General features: G+C 43.9%; 2 protein-coding genes across 8 annotated transcripts in view; one reads left to right on the plus strand and one right to left on the minus strand.

The window, feature by feature from the left end:
- Positions 1–18,106, plus strand: part of Sh3d19 (SH3 domain protein D19) — a 159,722-nt gene that overhangs the window by 14,627 nt on the left and 126,989 nt on the right. The gene's annotated exons all lie outside the window — the stretch shown is intronic.
- Prss48 (protease, serine 48) lies at positions 8,181–17,117 on the minus strand. Of its 2 annotated transcripts, NM_001001650.2 has the most exons (6): positions 17,018–17,100; positions 15,455–15,499; positions 14,951–15,113; positions 12,623–12,882; positions 11,781–11,947; positions 8,181–8,649 (listed from the first exon to the last, which is right to left on the minus strand). In NM_001001650.2, exons 1-6 carry the CDS (start codon positions 17,058–17,060, stop codon positions 8,389–8,391), a joined length of 939 nt encoding a protein of 312 aa, NP_001001650.1. In that variant the 5' UTR covers positions 17,061–17,100; the 3' UTR covers positions 8,181–8,388. The 2 variants fall into 2 exon arrangements, with proteins under 2 accessions (NP_001001650.1, XP_006501683.1); XM_006501620.4 differs by lacking the exon at positions 8,181–8,649 and having other exon boundaries at positions 11,879–12,052; positions 17,018–17,117.

The following is an 18,106-nucleotide window of genomic DNA, read 5'->3' on the forward strand; positions in this document are numbered from 1 at the left end:
TGAAAGAATTGAGTGAGTCCAGTAGTTCTAGGCCAGCCGTGGCACCATAGCGACAGTTTAAAAGAACAAAGCACGGGCTGGAGAGAGGAGTTAGGGGTTTCGGAGCACTTGTTCCTCTTTCAGAGGACCCAGGTGCATTTCCCAGCACCCGCAGGGCAGCTCACAACCACCTGTAACTCCAGCTCCACTAGAACAGGCACATTTGTCCTCTGAGGGCACTGCACAAAGGTATACATGCATATGTACACATAGCCTAAAGTAATAAAATAAATCTGTATGAAGTGTTTATAGAGAGGACTCTTGAGGAGGGCAAAATGGTTCATTGAGTCAAGGTGACAGACACCAAACTTGGCCATGTGAGAAGAAGGGGCTGACTCCCACTTATCTACTGACATTCACATGAATGTCTTGGCATGACAGCCCCATGGTCACAAAATAAATAAGTAATAAATAAATATAAATAAAAATAGATGAGTCTTGGGGGCTGTAGAGACAGCTCAGTGGTTAAGTGGCTACTCTTTCAGAATTCCTGGTCTGGATTCCCAACATCCACAAGGTGGCTCACAACCATCTGTAACTCTAGTCCCAGGGGATTCAACATCATCCTCTGGCTTTTGCAGGCAATGTGCAAACACACACACACACACACACACACACACACACACACACGGAGATATTAAAAGAAGGACATTTTTAAAGGGGGCATTCTTTAGCTGAGCACTCATCATTACACAAACTCTCTGGGCTCCTTCCTTCTCTAAGATCACAGACAAAACTCCTATACCCCACTTTATTATTATTATTATTTGGGTTTTAAAACAGGATTTTTTTTATGAACATCTGGCCAGGTGAACTCTGTCTTCTTCTTCCTTGTCAAAGTGACTAGAAAAAATAATTTTACTACATTGCTCAGATACAACAGTTATTAATAATGTTAAAAAGGAATGTGTGTGTAACACGGGGACAGTGGGATAGAAGAGAGCCTGGAGTGTTCTACCTTATGTTCCTGCACTGTTTGAGTTTCACCAGTGACTGCTTACTATTTTTGAAAGTTATAGTTAGCCGGGCAGTGGTGGCGCACGCCTTTAATCCCAGCACTTGGGAGGCAGAGGCAGGTGGATTTCTGAGTTCGAGGCCAGCCTGGTCTACAGAGTGAGTTCCAGGACAGCCAGGGCTACACAGAGAAACCCTGTCTCGAAAAACCAAAAAAAAAAAAAAAAAAAAAAAAAAAAAGGGAAAGTAAGTTTAAAGCAGGAAGGGCGAGGAGGTCGGTGGCAAAGCTGGAGCTTAGCTGTCTCGGCTCGAGTTTGTCTTCAGTACAGAACAGCAAAGTGAAGCGACTTACGACTGCATTCGTATATATGTTTATATTATTGTAAAATGCTATTTTCCCCTGAGATGAGTTACTGTTAAAGTAATAGCAACTGCTGTCCTGTTGATAAAAGAAGTGATTGATAAACTGTCGTGCAGATGATCATTGGAAGGGAGCATGTAATTGTGTTTCCACTGAAGCTCGTTTTTCAAGACGCTGCCTAATCCATCATTTGTTCATAAGTTTGGGCTTATCCTATTCACGTGTTTCCACAGATGCCATAATCGCATGAAATTCAATCCTTATTTATATCACTGTTGCCTGCCTAATACAATTAAACATCCCAAGTGTTCCCTGCTTTATTTTTTATATGTATTTTATCTTTTTCTGAGGACTAGCTTACCCTCAGTGGGAGTAGTGGAACATATATCTTTAATCAGAGCAGAGGCAGGTGGATATCTGTGAGTGTAAGGCCAGCATGGTCTACATAGTGAGTTCTAGGACAGACGGGATTACATTGAGAGACCCTGTCTCAGAAAGTAAAAGCAAATCTAAACTAAACTAAATGTCCAACCTCCTACTGGCCAGCTGTCCTAGATAGTTAACATTAACTGCCAATCAATGTGGCAAAGCCTAGACTCACCTGCAGGATGTGGTAAAGAGTATCCATTGTGTAATTGTATTTATCTGTTACTGTGTTGCCAACTTGCTGAGGCATGTCTAGATTGCCTTACTTGATCTGGGAAGACAGCCTCCTGCAAGAAGTGCCACTGTCAGGGAGCTACCCAGGGAGCAAGCCACAGCCTTCTTCCGAGGTTTCTGCTTCAAGTTCCCATGAGCTCTTGCCATGATTTCCCTCAATGGTGGACTGTGACCTGGAAGTGTAAGCCAAATGAATCCTTCTCACCCCTAAATTGGTTTTGGTCAGTAACAGAAAGAAAATTAAGGGGCAAGAGAGATTGTTCAGTAAGGAGCATTGACTGCTCTTCCAGAGGACCTGGGTTCAATTCCCAGCACCTGAATGGCAACTAAAGACCGTCTGTAACTCCACTTTCAGGGAATCCAACGCCCTCTTCTGGACTCTTAGCGCACTGCATACATATAGTGCACAGTTATACACACAGACAAAATACTCATACACACACACAAAAAAAAACTAAATAAAGGAAACTGAAATATGAACTGTATGAACACAACTACAACTCTCTGTCTCAGAATCTCCATTGACAAATATGAAGGATATGGACCTAGGCCTCAATTTTATGACTGTTTTATTGGTACACAGTCATACACGCTTATTTATCTATGGCTTGAAATACTTGGCCGGCTTGCCTTTTAGAGTAAAAGGTTGCTAATTCCTGTTTATCAGATTTCCTTTCAGGCTTAAAATTCCTGGTTCTGGATTTGGATATGTAGGCCAATATCCCCACCAGCCCCTTCTTCTTAGTAAATTACTAGAAAAATTCAACTGAAACATGAAACACCATAGATTATACATTATTACTTGTTAGCCACCAGAACCTGACATAATTTGTCACGAATGTAGTGGTTACAACAAGCTTTGACGGTCACCACCGTATTCAGCTGGAGAGGTGTATGCACAGGCGCACCCTGCTGCTCTTCTGGGATCCTGGCTGAAGGAGCAACCCCTAACTGAAGCACAGTGGACAGAAATCTGAGTGCCAGCATTTAAAGCCTCTGTTTAGAGCCTGCAGGCTTCCGTCTCACATTTCATTGGCTAACATCATATTAATGGCCTAGTGGCATTAATACAATTAATACGACTATGTAGGCTCTGGATAGCCTGACCAGAAATCTGTGATGCAACAACTATAAAGCTCCCAGGTGAGTCCCGGGGATCTTTAGTGGGTGGGTAATCCATGTACAGGGGATACAGTGATGGTGAGAGGAAGCAACAGTGCCTACATAAAGCTTTGCTAGTTTGACGAGAACTATATAATTCTTGAGTGCCACTGGCACTGGCAGGCAGTGGCCAACCTGTTATTATCTCATGGAGACTCTGACTCAGAGCTCCACAGTCTCTCCACCCAGCTCGCTAGGTTTCCACTGGCAGGTAGTTACTGTGCCAGCCCTGTGCTTCAGTACCTCCACGGCCTTTGTGGTGCACCTCAGACAAACCCACACTTTGCTGTGCCATACCTCTCTCTCTTGAACCTGGACGAGCCGCAGCGTCAAGGAAAACACCACGCAAACTTAGTTCAGAAACGGTAACTCAATCGCTGGGTACAACAACTAAAATCCTAATCTTGTAAGCCTTATTAAATCTAAATTCTCTTGTGGCAAATCCTGACGGATCCACCATTGAAACCGGGAGACACTCATAGCTACATCTTGTCCTCACACTATCCTTGTACAAAAAGACCTAACTTTCTCCTGCTTCCTCTCTTCCTCTGTCCAACCTGGAAGTCCCTCCTACTTGCCCAGTGATTGGCTCCTTTATTCATTAGGGAATTGGTTCACAAGAAGTCATCTGAGTACATGACTTATTCCTCGATCCTGGGAAAGTAGAATTAACATCAAAATACAAACAACACCAGGGCCATCCACAACACATATCTTTCTTTACTTTTTATTTAGAGACAGGGTCTCTTACTATGTAGCCCTAGCTGGCCTGTGTAGACGAGGCTGGCCTGGAAGTCACAGAGAACCTCCTGCTTCTGCCTCCACAGTGCCAGGATTAGTTGTACAATGCCAAGGTTTTAGCTTTTAGATTTTAGGAGCCAAGTATATTCCTTGTCTCATGATCCCTTGCTTCATCTCCAGCACAGCACCTTTGCTTCTCTACTTCTTTTGCATCACCAGGACATTTTTTGGGTCACCATGTCTTATGAGCATCTCTGTGATTCTCCGGCCTTAACCGTGTCAATAAGCCCTGCCATTACTTAGGGTTACCTACATAACCCAAGATAATGTGCCCACTTTGTGATGCCTGATCTTATGTGCAAGCCCCTATAACTGTGTATGAAGACATACTGACAGGCTGTGGGGATTAGGACATTGAGATCCTTGCAGGAGGTGCTATTCATACCATTACCTCATTTGATAGCACAATACACCCATCCCTCCTCTTCCTCCTTCTTCATCTCATTTAATGGTACAATCACCATGAGACCAGTGACCTGTGAGCCCGGTCGTTCTTAGTTTCTCTTCTCTCTTTCCCATCCTCCTGTCTCCATCCTACACCAGCTTGCCTCCAGATCACGTCCAAAGCTGAGCAGATGTTGCCTTTTTGCTGCCACCTGGTTGTATCCAGTTTTATCCTCTTCATTAGTTTCCACCAAGTGCAGAATGGATGTCTTGGGCATCCTGGATCCCCAGGATGGCTCTCTGCCCCTTCTTTTCACTCTTGGGTGTTCTGAGTTAATTACAGCGTAATACTGTGTGGGCTAAGTGTCGCAAGTGGCTATGTTGTGCCACAGGGCTAGACCTCAGTTACCTCGCTTCAGCCATATGGAGATGGAAGTGAACTCTTACATCAGAGAAGGCACTGGAGAGACTTCATGTTGGTTAAAGATAATTATCTTGAAAGGCAATTAGGATCTCCATTAAAGATGTTAGTCTTTTTTGTCCATCTGATTGAGTATTTCCTCTCCATCTTTGGAGATAGAGAATGAAATTGAGCTCCGATTAGCTGAGCCTCTCTACCTCCCCCGTCTCCTTCCTGAAGAAAGGGTATGTTTTAAGAAGTTGCAGAAGGGTCATTTCTATTATGTAAATAAAGTGTATTTTGTCAGAGTTGTTGGGGAGATTATAATAGCATCGACGAAACAAGGCATCTGAGAAAGTGGAGTGCCACCATTGAAACAGAAGCAGTGTGCAGGCCTCCAATTCTGTGGTGTCCCCACACTCGGGAGGACAACTGTATGGCTTGATGAGATTGAGGGAAAACCAGGTCATTACCTGATACACTTGGTAACAAAGGAGAAAAAAAATCTGGATATCGTGATCTGTACACTTGCCCCTCTCAGTTTTTGGGGAAAATGTTGACTAGATATTTTCAGCGATTTTTATTTGTTAAAATCCTACCTTAATTAAAATTCTCAAGACATCTGAAAATGAAAGGTAGAACATATGAAAATGAGATACTCCGAGAAGTAACATATTCTGAAAATTAAAATTGATTTTAGATCAGAAGTGCTATATTGAGCCCTCCCAAGGCGGAGGATAGAGATGCCCTTGTTTATGTCCTCCTTTGCTCTGTCGGTGTGATGGCGCTGGCTACATTAGTTGCCAGTAACTGCTTGACATTTCAGTTTTGTGAATACAAATGTCTATTGATTTTTTCCCCCTCCAGTAATGTATTAACAAGTTTCATAGCCCACATTTTGGGTTATACTTTCCATTTTGTTTTTTAGCAACTGAAACAGAAAATGTATATAATTACTTTAAGTCTTGTTTTGAAATGCAATCACAAGTATTGTTCAGATCTTTAGCGGGCCCCAAATATATCATAGAGAAGTCAATATTTAAGTTAAGCAGAAGATAAACTTCCCTGTTCTCTCCTTAATGAGAGATAACTCATGTGCTATGCAATTCACCCCTTGCCTGTTAATTTTTCTCTCCTGGTGTTGGAGATAGGACCCAGAGCTCTGATTATCATGGCAAGTGTTCTACCACCGAGCCACACCTCCAGCCCTAATTTTAAAAACCATTTCCTATGGTGCTTTTAATGTATTTTGTTGTGTTCTTTGCTTCCTTTTCTGAGCAGTAGACAGAAATAAGTGCCCTGAGATGTACAAAGGAAGGGTATTTTAGGTATGGAGGGCAGACACAATAAGGCCATGAGGTGGGAACGGGCTAAAGAGCCTGCTGGGTATCTTAATGCTGGATTTTAATTCAGTGTAAAAAGCAAGCTGTGGCTTTCTCAGATTAGCAGTGTAGATGGGCTCTTGCTGTAAGGACGGGGCAGACAAGAAACAGGAGAAGGAAAACTACACGTGTCAGGTAGAATCCTGTCTCTTACCAGCTGCCTCTTGGGTTTTATTTTTCTCCATCAGACGTTAGTTTGTTTCTTTTGCACTTGATGTTGTCACTCCCTCACTAGGCTGTAAACTCCTTAAAGGCAGGCTTAGTGTATTGCAGGCTCTGCTGTTTATGTGCCTGTTACATGGTGTGCACTTGATACTGTTGAATACACATTGACTCATTTCACACTTTCCCTGGGGAAGGATCTGCTGTGTCATCCAGGACTGGGTGTGTATCTCTGAGGCAAGACCCCTGGCCTCTGTTCAGTCGGGCTCCCGTCCCTGCTCCGTCCCATCATGTGACAGATCCTTTGATAGCCTTCTTTGCACTCGGACCTTGCACCTGCTAAAGGTTTAAGCTTTGTTTGGTTCCTGATTCATGAGAAAAATTTTGCCAGATGCTGTGCTGTGGGGCAGTCGCTTCCTGTTTTGAGGAAGCGGGCGTTTGGTGGTCTTGGTCTGTGTCCTTTTTGCCCTGTGACTCTGGCTCACACCTGTACTTCTATTCCATCCTGGTCCTTGGGGGTGGTCTGTCTTTCCTCCTCTGTTTCTGTCCTTTCTCTCTTCTGTGTCATCCAGAGCTGCCTTAGCTTCTGTTCTTGTCTGAAAAGCTTTCCGCTCCCCTGCCTTAAGTAGTCTCTCCTCGGCTCTGTTGTCTGGGCAGGAGCAACACCATTTTCCCCTTCATCCTTTTACTTCATCAACACCTGAGCATAAGAATTTCATCAGAGTCTGGGCTGTCTCAGTAAACAGGGTACTCAGGTCCTCACAGGGTATTTGGAGGAGACAAAAATAGGTCAGGTGTTTTTCCTTCTTTCCTTCATTCAGATCATTAGCAAGGCTGGGATACAGTTGTAGACAAAAACAAAAAATGTCTTCACGCTCGTACACCTTACATTTTGATAAGACGGATATAATAATTATACAGCTATATAAAGCAATGCTAGGTTATTGCTGTGTGTCAAGTTCTCTGAGGGAAGGCGCCATCATGCTGTGCAAACATTTATTTATAAAGATTTGTTGTGGTCAGGAGAGCCACCAAGAGCTTCAGGAAAGATAATTTGAGAATGGAGGTCAAGGTAAGAGTTGGAATTATAAGCATGTGCCACGTCCGGCTTTTATACTCACTTCCTACTTAATGTGCTTAAATAAATACCAAAAAGTTGGTTTTGGAAGTTGATTTACCATAAAAGGCACAGATGGCAATAAACAAGTCAAATGAGAAAGAAAGGATGACTCAAAGGTGTATAAATGAAATTACAACAGAAAATCAACGAAGAACATAATGACCGTGGTCCATGCAGGACTAAGCTCTGAGCCCCTGTAGTCTAAGCACAGAGGTCTTTTCCTAGGTCTGAACATTTGAAGTCTTTTATTAGAAACCAGACACTGTGGGACCTTTGTAGGTTAGTATCATTTACACCCAAGACCTCGGGGCTCATTGCATCAGTCTGTTTAGTTGATTGATTTTCGTTGTTTAGAGGGGGGTTTTGCTTTGTAGCCCAGGCTGGCCTCAGACCTGCTGTCCTCTGCTTCCTGGGGGCTGTGCTGTCACACTTAACAATATTTTTAGTAGTAAATCACAGACTAGAATTTTACAAGAGCTAAGCGACTTCCATGCACTCCTTATTACAGATTCAGGGATAGAAGAGGGTTATCAGGGGAAGAAAGAATGATAGAGGAGGCAAAACAGACAGAACAGGTAAGCCCCTGAGGCAGCTAAGGTTCAAAATAGACTCTGTTGGAGTTCCTTGAGGGACCTCCCTTACACCATCTTCATTTTTTATTATTTAACCCATATTCACAAATATTTATTTATAGGAAGCACCCTTCCTCCTTCATCAGATACATTCTGGAACAACAACAACAAAACCCCCCAAATCTTGCACAGAAGTGGTAGCCTTATTTATTAGCTGTTTGCATTCCAACTACTGAAACATACACAAAGCAAGAACCTTGCAAGCACATACATAAAGGCAGTCATCCAGGCATCGCAGCGACTGTCTCATGAGTTCTCCGCTAAGGCTTTATTCTCCACACACCCCATCCCGTGAGTTCCCCAACAGCAGCAGCTCCTGGATTGACTTGGTATTACGCTAGGGCCAAAGGCTCGGGAGGATCCCAGGAGAGCCAGAGAAAGTAACATAGTAGGGAACAGGAAGTCATGTGGGTGCTGTCACCACCCCAGCCCGGAGGAGCTCTCGAGATAATAGCACTGATCCACTTTTGGTAGTAGGTCACGTTGGTGTAGACTCCCGGAAGATCCTTACCGCATTCCAAACCCCAGCTTACCACACCCATCAGCCTCCAGACACCATCAATGTGACAGGACAGAGGCCCTCCAGAATCGCCCTAAGGGAGACAGAAAGGTCTGAGCTTAGCTTTGAGAAGCCCTACGGGGAGAGGAGGGCCAGTCAGGGGTGACAGAGAGCTCTTCAGAACTGGACCTGGACCCTCAGCTGTGGAATTCTCAAGTTCTGGGATCACAGAGTTTGGAAAATATACATTAGCCATTTCTAAATGTTCATCTGCTATACCATGAAAAAGCAAAGCAAAATTAACGTGATGCTTCCCGTTAAGGTTTTCAGGACAAGGCAGGACTTAGTGTAGTATGTCACCCTCTCTTTTTCCATTGTCCTTTTTCTAAGTGCTCATTTCTTCTGTAGAGTGATAATGACAGTCATTAGGAGTTTGTCTCCTGCTTTGTTTCTTTGTTTTGTAACACGGCTTTACGATATAATGCTATTCACAGCTCACTTTGTGTGTCTGGTCTTATGATTGTCCACTCTGTTTTGATTACTGTCGCTTTGTAATAAGAAAGTGTGAGTCTTCCAACTTTGTTCTTCCTTTTTAAGACTGTTTATGGCCACTTGAATTTCCATATGAGTTTTAATATCAGCTTATTACTTTCTCAGTGTAGCTAATTTTTTTTATATTGTCTTTCTTTTCTCTGCTTCAGTAATACAATTCTCATTTTTTCTGTGTTCTTTTTCCAGGTCTAGTTTGCTCCCCACAGCCCCAGTGCTGTGCTCTCCCCCTCTCTCCTCCCTCTCATCCACGGCTGTCCTCCTCTCTGCTCCCTTCCTTGTCTCTTCTTTCTTCCGCACTCAGACTGAGCCTGGGCAGGTCTGTGCCTCTGCCTTGCATGTCCAGGCTCCTTCCCAGTGTCTCAGTGGAGATCAGGTTCTTCACTTGAGATATTCTTGTTTATAGGACTGACATTACAACTAGGAGTTTCTCTAACCACTGTGTTAGCGCCAACCATAGGCTATGCCTTTACTTCTTCTCTAGCAGACGGTTTCCTAATTTTTGTTGTGATTTCTCTTTTTGGCTCATTGGTTACTTGGGAATATGTGAATAACTTCCACAGAGCTGAACTGTCCATAGTTTTCTGTTACTTGTTTCTAATTTTATTCTGTTGTTACTAGAGATCCTCCGTTGCCTATGATTTCAATCCCCCAACTGTATTGAGGCTCAGCTTACAGCTGTGCTGATCTGGGGAGTGTTCTGTGTGCATCCAGAGTGTGTTCTGTTCTTTGATGCTTATCTCACAGCAACTCTGCTGAGGACGACATAGAAAAGCTAACTCTAGGAAGGCAGTGGAGAGAGGTCAAAAGCAGACAGACACGGGTTAATCCTCGGAAGAAAGAATGCCACTTTGTCTTTAAGTGGTTTTCTCTAAAACAGGCCCATCCTTAGCATATCTCGTAGCAAGAACTCAAATAGGAACACACAGTCTCGCTGGCTTGAGATTGGGGGGACAGAGCTTAGAGTTACCACAACAATTAGAAAGCAAAGGGAGCAATGCTAGAAAGAAGAGAAAGGGGGTCGGGGTAGTCACCCGGATTCAACACAACATACACTGCATGGAATGGGAATCCAAGCAGTGGCTGGGTTGGTGGATTGTTCTTATGATGCTGGGACTCAAACCCAACGCCTCATGGGTGCTAGGCAAGTCTGTATGTACCACTGAGGAACACCCACAAACCCTGTGGCGGACGGTTGATCAGGAGACTCCAGATGACATTTGAAAAGTATATGATGAAATAATGTACCCTGGGATGCTTAGAGTGGGAGAAATGATCTTCCCCAATTGGTTGTCCAGTAGTACTAAATGTTCAGCCCTGAAATAATAATACTTCATCATATACTTTTTCTTAAGAAAAGTAAAAAGTGGGGCTGGTGAGATGGCTCAGCAGGTAAGAGCACCCGACTGCTCTTCCGAAGGTCCTGAGTTCAAATCCCAGCAACCACATGGTGGCTCACAACCATCCCTAACGAGATCTGACTCCCTCTTCTGGTGTGTCTGAAGACAGCTACAGTGTACTTTCATATAATAAATAAATAAATCTTAAAAAAAAAGAAAAGTAAAAAGTGGGCAATTGTATGTTTACTTCAGTATATTTATGAAAAATTACATGTTTTAAAAAATGTAACATTGGTCTACATCAGCAGTTCTCAACTTGTAGGTCATAATCCCTTTGCGGGTGGGGGGTTGCGGTGGGGTGGGGTCAAATGACCCTTTCTCAGGGTTCACACATCAGATATTTACATTTTGATTTATAACAGTAGCAAAATTACACTTATGAAGTAGCAACACAAAAAATTTTATGGTTGGGGATCACCACAACATGAGGAACTGTATTACAGGGTCACAGTACTTGGGAGGTTGAAAACTACTGGCCTAGATCAATAGTTTTATGTTTGAAGGAGTAAACTTGACATCCATCAACATTACAGAATACACAGAGACTAAAAATACAGAGTGGTGGAATCTAGTACCAAGGGACATATCTGTAAAACAACTCCCATACCTAAGGCTTAGGGGAAATTATGGAAGAGGGGTCAGACAGAGTGTGAGAGCCAGAGGAGCGGGGACTGTGCTGTGAGACTGTCTTGTGTCAGAATTTACACCCATCAAATCTCACCAGCTGCATAAAGCTAAACAAAGATGGCAGACAGGCCAGAGTGGACAGGGAAAAGCCCACGAGGCCTCAACCCTACATAGAGCTGCAGGCATCTAAGGGAGGCTAAAAGTGAGAGATAGGACCTTCCTCAGGAAGGAAGAGCACACCAATTGGTTGTCCAGCACCAAATGGTCAGGCCTGGAAATATACATGCATGTAATGATACATAGTTGGAGCAGATTATATTTATGTTTATGTATACATAGTGGATAAATATGCATAACAATGAAATGAAAATGGAGGCTATGAATTTGAAAGAGATCAGGGATCATATATAGAGGGTCTGGAGGGAAGAAATGAAAGGGGAGAACAATGTAACTATAATCTTAAAAATAAAACAAACAAATTTAAATATTGATACAGGTCAGTTGATTTGTCCAGCATTACTCAAGAATTTTTGTCAGAACTATCATTTCTTGGGTTGTAATTTATTGCTAATTAAAGATAGAACAGCTTTAGATCCACATTAAGATCCGGAAGGAGGTGTGTAGAAATGCCTCAAGAGCCAACACTGACCTTGCAGCTATCCTTCCTCGACTGCCTCTCACCAGCACAGAACATGTCTTCCTTGATGACCCGCTCCAGATCCGGGAGGAAGACACCAATTGGGTTGTAGAGTTGTTCACACGCCTCACTGGAAATGACAGGCACTTCAAGTTCTTGGAGGGTAGAGGGGTAGTGACCTGCACAGGAAGCCGGGGAGGAAGAGCTTAACAGCCTGCCCAGTGGCCAGGGCAACAGTCAGTCAGAATCATCCACCTTCCAGCCAGACTTGCTTATGGAAAGATCTAAAAGAAATGATAATAAGTTTGAATTCTTTGTGTTTGAGGGTTTTTACTTGTGCCAGTATTCTAAATAAAGAATATTCAGGTAACTTCTGATTAAGTCAAAATGAAGATAATCTAAGTTATTCTAAAATTGCTCCTCCTCATTTTCTGCTTTCAGATAAATTCCTGTCCCATCTCTACTTCACCTGGAAAAGTGTTGACATACATTTTGTCAACAAATTAACATATACACACCAAACCAAGCAAAGCTAGACTCTCCAAACATTAAGTCATGTTTAATAATCTCTGAAGGAGAGATAATTATGTGTTTAAATTGTTAGCATTTGCTCTGTCAGTTATAACCAGGCTCTAGGCAAGACACAGGAGTCAATAAACGTGTAAGTGCCAAAAGATATTCCATCTGAAAACTCGTAGATTGATTTGATCCAGTTGAATAATATTAGCTAGAGCCGAGTGTAGACAGAAGGTGAGATGTGAGGGGCATGAGTTCAAGGCCAGCTTTGGCCACTGAGTAAGTTTAAGGCTAGCCTGAGCTACACAAGACCCTGTCTCTCCCCATCTCTCCTGTACCTTCCTGATTTTGTCCCCATCCAGTCACCCAGCAAGAAGCTGGAACTGTCAGCTGCTTTGAGATATTGGGCAAGCAGATGGGCAGAATGACCGATGAGAAGGTGACCCGGGAAGACAGCTTCAGCAGGGCGATGTCTGCTTCTGTGTGGCGGTGTTTGTCGGGGATGGCGATTCTGGACACATAGTATTCTTTGCCTGTGCTTGAGTACTCTCTATCGATGGATCCAAGCCACACACTGTATAGAAAACTGTACCAGGTCCTACGAGGAGAAGATAGAGGAAAGTCAAAGTGGAGGGTTGGCCTACGTAGATCAGAACAAGCTGCCTATCTGTACCCCAAAGACTCTGAACAAGAAAGGAGGATACCAGCACTCAGTAAATCTTGAGCTAAGATTAGTCTGTGTCCTTTTCTTCTCTCTGTGCCCTGCCCTGGCTTCTCTTCCTGCTGTCTCCTCTTACATGCTGGTGGCCAGAGTTTGTCCTACATACTCTCCCTGATCTCTCTCACCCCTTCCATAGGTGTGTGTGCGTGTGTGTGTGTTAGTTAGTTAGTCACTTCCAGCTTTCAGCCCTTAATGGTTTCCCTGGTGTTTTTAAGAAACACAGTTTTGTCTTTTTGACAACCCCCACCCCAGACACAGACACACATACACTTTGGGTCTTGAGTTCCTAATTAGAAGGTGAACACTGAGCTACCTTACACATCTCACTGACTAGCCTTGCTCTACTAAGTTTTTGTTTGTTTGTTTGTTTGCTTGTTTTTTGTTGTTGTTTTTTGTTTTTTGTTTTTTTTTGTTTTGTTTTTGTTTTTTTTGTCAGCTTGACACAGCTGGGAAGAGGAACTTCAGCTGAGAAAATGCCTCCATCAGACTGGTCTGGAGGCAAATCTGCAGGGCATTTTCTTGATTGATGACTGACGTGGGAGGGTCCAACCCACTGTGGAGTGTGCCACCCCTAAGGTTTTGGTGGTAAAAGAATGCAGGCTGAGCTAGCTATGGGGAGGGGAGCAAGCCAGTAGGAAGGGTTCCTCCGTGGTCTCTGCTTCAGTTGCTGCCTTAAGTTTCTGTCCTGTATTTACTTCAGGACACCTCACCTGTAAGCTGAAACCAGCCTTTCCTGGATGGGTTAATTTGGTCATGGTCTTTATTACAGCGACTGAGACAAGCCCCTCTCTGATTGGTTGTCACTCCTCTTCCTAACCAATGCGGGTTAGATCAATGTTTTCTCATCACTGTGTAGGCTTCCTGCACCACAGGTTACATTGGATCTTGTGACTCTTTATTTCTCACCAAACCTTTTGCTTTTCCTGAACTTAATAACGTAGCCTCCTCCTTCTGCTTTCTATACACCCATCTCAAATCTGTCATTTTGCCCCCAAACTCTCTGCTAGAAATACAGACTCCTCAGGATGTCCAGGCCTCTCAGGCAGTCTGTGAGCCCCCACCCCACCCCACCCCACCTCATTGTGGCCCTTGGCCCTCTTGTTCTGGTCTACTACAGCTGCTATCATTTTGGACTTATATTTATAATATTTATGATCTTCTTGAGAGTTCTCTTGAGTTAAAGCCTACTATTCTGTCTTGGTCCTGTTTTTCTGTTCCTCCCTGCCCATATGTGTGGGTGGTAACATTTTTATGAATTTGTATATTTGTAAATGTCTGTTTATATCCTATTGATTCATAGTATATGGATATATGGATAGACTATACAATTCTGGCCTGGGAAGAAACTCTCCCTCGGCATTTTGAAGTCACTACACCATTTTCCTGAGTTTTCATGGTTGTTAATAAAAATCCTGTTATTTTGACCTCTATGCATATTAATTATCTGTTGTTTCACAATTAGTTGCTACAATGTTTTGTGGTACAAATGAAAAAAATACTTGTGTCTCAGATTCTTTGAGTCAGGGGTCAGATGTGACCTAACAATTGTCTCCATCTCGGGGTCTCTCAAGCTGCTCCAATTGGAGTGGGCTTGAAGCCATCCTAGGCTTGACTGAGTCTGTTTCCAGCTCACTTATTTGAGTTGGAGTCTTTGTGAGGAACCAGTTTCCTGTGGTGCTCATCACGCAGCAACTTGTTTTCACACAGTGTCTCTGAGAAAGCTCAGATTATATTTGTGAGCCCCAAAAGCTCAAGACAAACCCCTGACCTGTATTTCAGAAGTAAGCTGACATGAAGGAAGGAACTGTCTCGCCCTTCCATTCACTCCTGTGTGACTTAGGGCTCCCTGCTGCCCCACAGATCTGAATGCTGGCACTTGGTTCCCATGACACCATCTAAACATTTCCCAGAAGCCTCTGCGTGCTAGCTCCCAGCTACAACTCACTTTTTTATGCAGTGTGCTGCCGTCAGCACCCAGTGGTCACTGATGAGAGAACCTCCACAAGAATGGGTGTAGTCAAAACGCAGGCTCACCTGCCAGGGCCAGCGCCCCAAAGCAGCATCTTGGCCACCCACAATGCGTCCAGTGTGTACAGGTCGTCCACATACTAGACAAAGAAGAGCAGGGGAACTGTGCAGATTGAAGTTCCGCCATTTTCTTATTGTCCCCAAACTCCCATCTCATCCTTTTCTAGGATCTAAGCCCTCCCTAAGACTCCTTACCCTTCCCAATTCCATTTTTTAAAAGACTCTTTATTTAGATACTTTTATCTGTATGTTTTGACTGCATACCAGAAGAGGGCATCTCATGGAACTACAGTTGTAAGCCACCATATGGGGGCTGGGAATTGAACTCGGAACCTTTGGAAGAGCAGCCAGTGATCCTAACCACCAAGCCATGCCTCTAGCCCCACAAGTCCAGGTTCAGATCCAGCGTGAGGATACTCACCTGATTGCAAGTTTTTCTTTTTGGTAAAAGAGCCCTGGAAAGCTCCTACAGAAAACACACCATGTCATTCATTAATACATAATAAAACATCTTACATTAAACTCACTGAACAGAAAGCTTTCCAGAGTGGTGGTAAGGCTAAAATTTACAATTATCTGCCAGCAAGCAGGTCTCTTCATAATTATATACCTTCCTGCCTATGGCAACTGACGTTTACCTTTTACTTGGTGGTTCAAGGTCATCGTCAGGGCATCCCGCGTGTTCACTTGTGATACAGTGGTGCTGGGAGATGCGTTTGAGATGTATAGACTCTTTATTTTTATGTTGTTTTCTTTAACTGAGTTGTCATTTTACAAAACGTGTGTATCTCTTGTGCTACCTCTTACCTCTTTGCTACTGATAGCGTGCCCTTGTTTTAATCAACTGTGGGCCAGAGAATTAACCGAACAAGTTACTTATTATGCCAGAAGTGCCTCTAGTTTCCTCTGCCTGAAGTGCAATTTTCCCAGGCCTGGGTCTTATCTAACTTGCTCATTTCCATGAAGTCTTCCTCTCTTGAGGGTGTGAAGATAGCCCTGAGCACAGGTATATTTTTTCACTTGGGCATATCCTTATCAAGTAGACTCAGACCTGTGGGAAAATGGCAGCACCCCTCACTTCTCGGGGTAAGGCTCAGAGGGATGGCAAACCTTCTCTGGTTCATATGTGGATGTTGATAGTTTGGGCAGAAAATGCCCACTGTAGCTTTCTCCCACCATGTTTATGGCCTGAAGGATGCTCCCCAACAAAGACAAGTAGATTAGCTAAACCTGCCTCCTCAATCCAGCATTACACCATACAGCCTGCCTCTTTGTTTACGGGTATGTAATAAGCCCACCTTTTTATTCAACTGTATATAATAAACATGCCAAGCTGCTGCAGCTCCGGTCACCCAACCCCAGCTTTTCTGTGTGTCTGTGTATGTGTGTTTGTCCTTTCCTCATTCCCTCAAGTCCCCAGCCAGGTGGGTCCCTGGAATGGCACCTGGGAGACCCCTTGTGCTACTGGGGCTGGAACGCATTGGCCATGAGTTCCACCAGCTGAGCCACTACCCAGTTTCTTTCAAGTATCTGCTTAAATTGTTCCTCTGGGAGAGGCCACTTTATACTAACCAGTTACCTTTTTTTGTTCTTTTGTGTTATGTAAGTTAGGTCAGCCTAGAATTCGCAAATGTAGCCCAGTCTGGCCTCAAACATAGGATCTTCTGGGTACAGCTCTTCTGAATGTCGGGATTACAGGCCTCTATTGTCCCTGAACCTTAGGTGCTCTTTTCCTCTCATGACATTACTACCCATTGTTATGCTTGGTAATTTACATTTTCAATACGTGCACTGATTAGAAGTCCCATGAAAGCAAGGACCTTAGTTTTGTTTACTGCTTTTATCGAACCACGGACAGTAACCTCGCGGGAGTTTCTTGGACAATGCCACTCACAAGTAATGCCCACACGTTATCATCTGATTCCTTCCTGAGGCCCAAAAACCTCTGCTTTTCTCCCCTCTTGGCTCTGGCCCTGGGGCTCACCCAGAAAAAGCAGCAGCAGAACCTTAAGGCCAGCAGGGCCCATGCTTCTGTCCTCATTGCAGTACTTCCGGCTTCCGGGACTCAGGCTCCTGTCGGAAGGCCGCTGAGAAGTAGCCGCGGAAGGGGCAGGACCAGCTGCTCCCGCTAGGTGGCGCTCTCAGCGTTTTCCCCTTCGCCTGGGCCGGACTGCAAGGGATTTAAGCCGAGCGGCTGCGGGACTGTGCAGCGCCCCCTACTGTCTTGGGGGAGCCACTGTGGAGTTTTGTTGTTTCTTTTTGTTTTGTTTTTGCCGAAGGTGGGGGTAGAGGGTATTGGGAAGGATTAAGATCTTGTCTGTCCATAGCACAAAGTGGAAGTGGGCAGGATTCGAGCATTAGTCAAAATACACACACACACACACACACACACACACACACATAAAAGAGGAAATTAACCCACTCTCTGAGTTAAATCCGTTTGTTTTTACAAATCAGGTTTTCTGGAAACTAAAGTCTTCGGCAATGCTCTGTGTATGGGACATTTATTGTAGTGTGGTCTCGGTGTTCACACCTGGGTTTGTGTGGAAAGCCAATAAGGGAGTTAACCTAGGACAGCCCTTGAAGACGAGAACTGGGAGGACGTGGGTTTGTGGTAGCTTGAGAGCTTATAAGCAGGATTGTTGAGTGTCTCCACGCAGATTCCTGGCATTCTTACATTAAAATGGCTCAACTACAGTCCATACCACCTGCCCAAGAGCTTCCTTTTATTCAACTTAAATTCCTAAGAGGCTTTATTGGTGCAGATGATCTGTTCTTACCAGGATGTAGGTTCTCCTGGCAGTGAAGTACCAACCCTCATATAAAAGGAGCTGGGAGGGGATATGGAAATGTGTCAGAGTAGGCCAGCAGGTTTTTTAGTGATATTGCCCTCAGCCTGACTCCTCCCGTGCATGTGGACGGGACAGATTTTTTTTCTGTCCCCTGTCTTTGAGCTGAAAACATTCACTCAGGGTTTGTACCAATTGCTATGATTTTTATCATCTTATAATTTGTGACTTCCTGCTTTTCATCTTAATTTTTTTTTTTTTGAAGAAAAAAAAAACCACTTGTT

This window comes from Mus musculus, chromosome 3 (genome assembly GCF_000001635.26).
Source record: "Mus musculus strain C57BL/6J chromosome 3, GRCm38.p6 C57BL/6J".
Taxonomy (NCBI): Eukaryota; Metazoa; Chordata; class Mammalia; order Rodentia; family Muridae; genus Mus; species Mus musculus.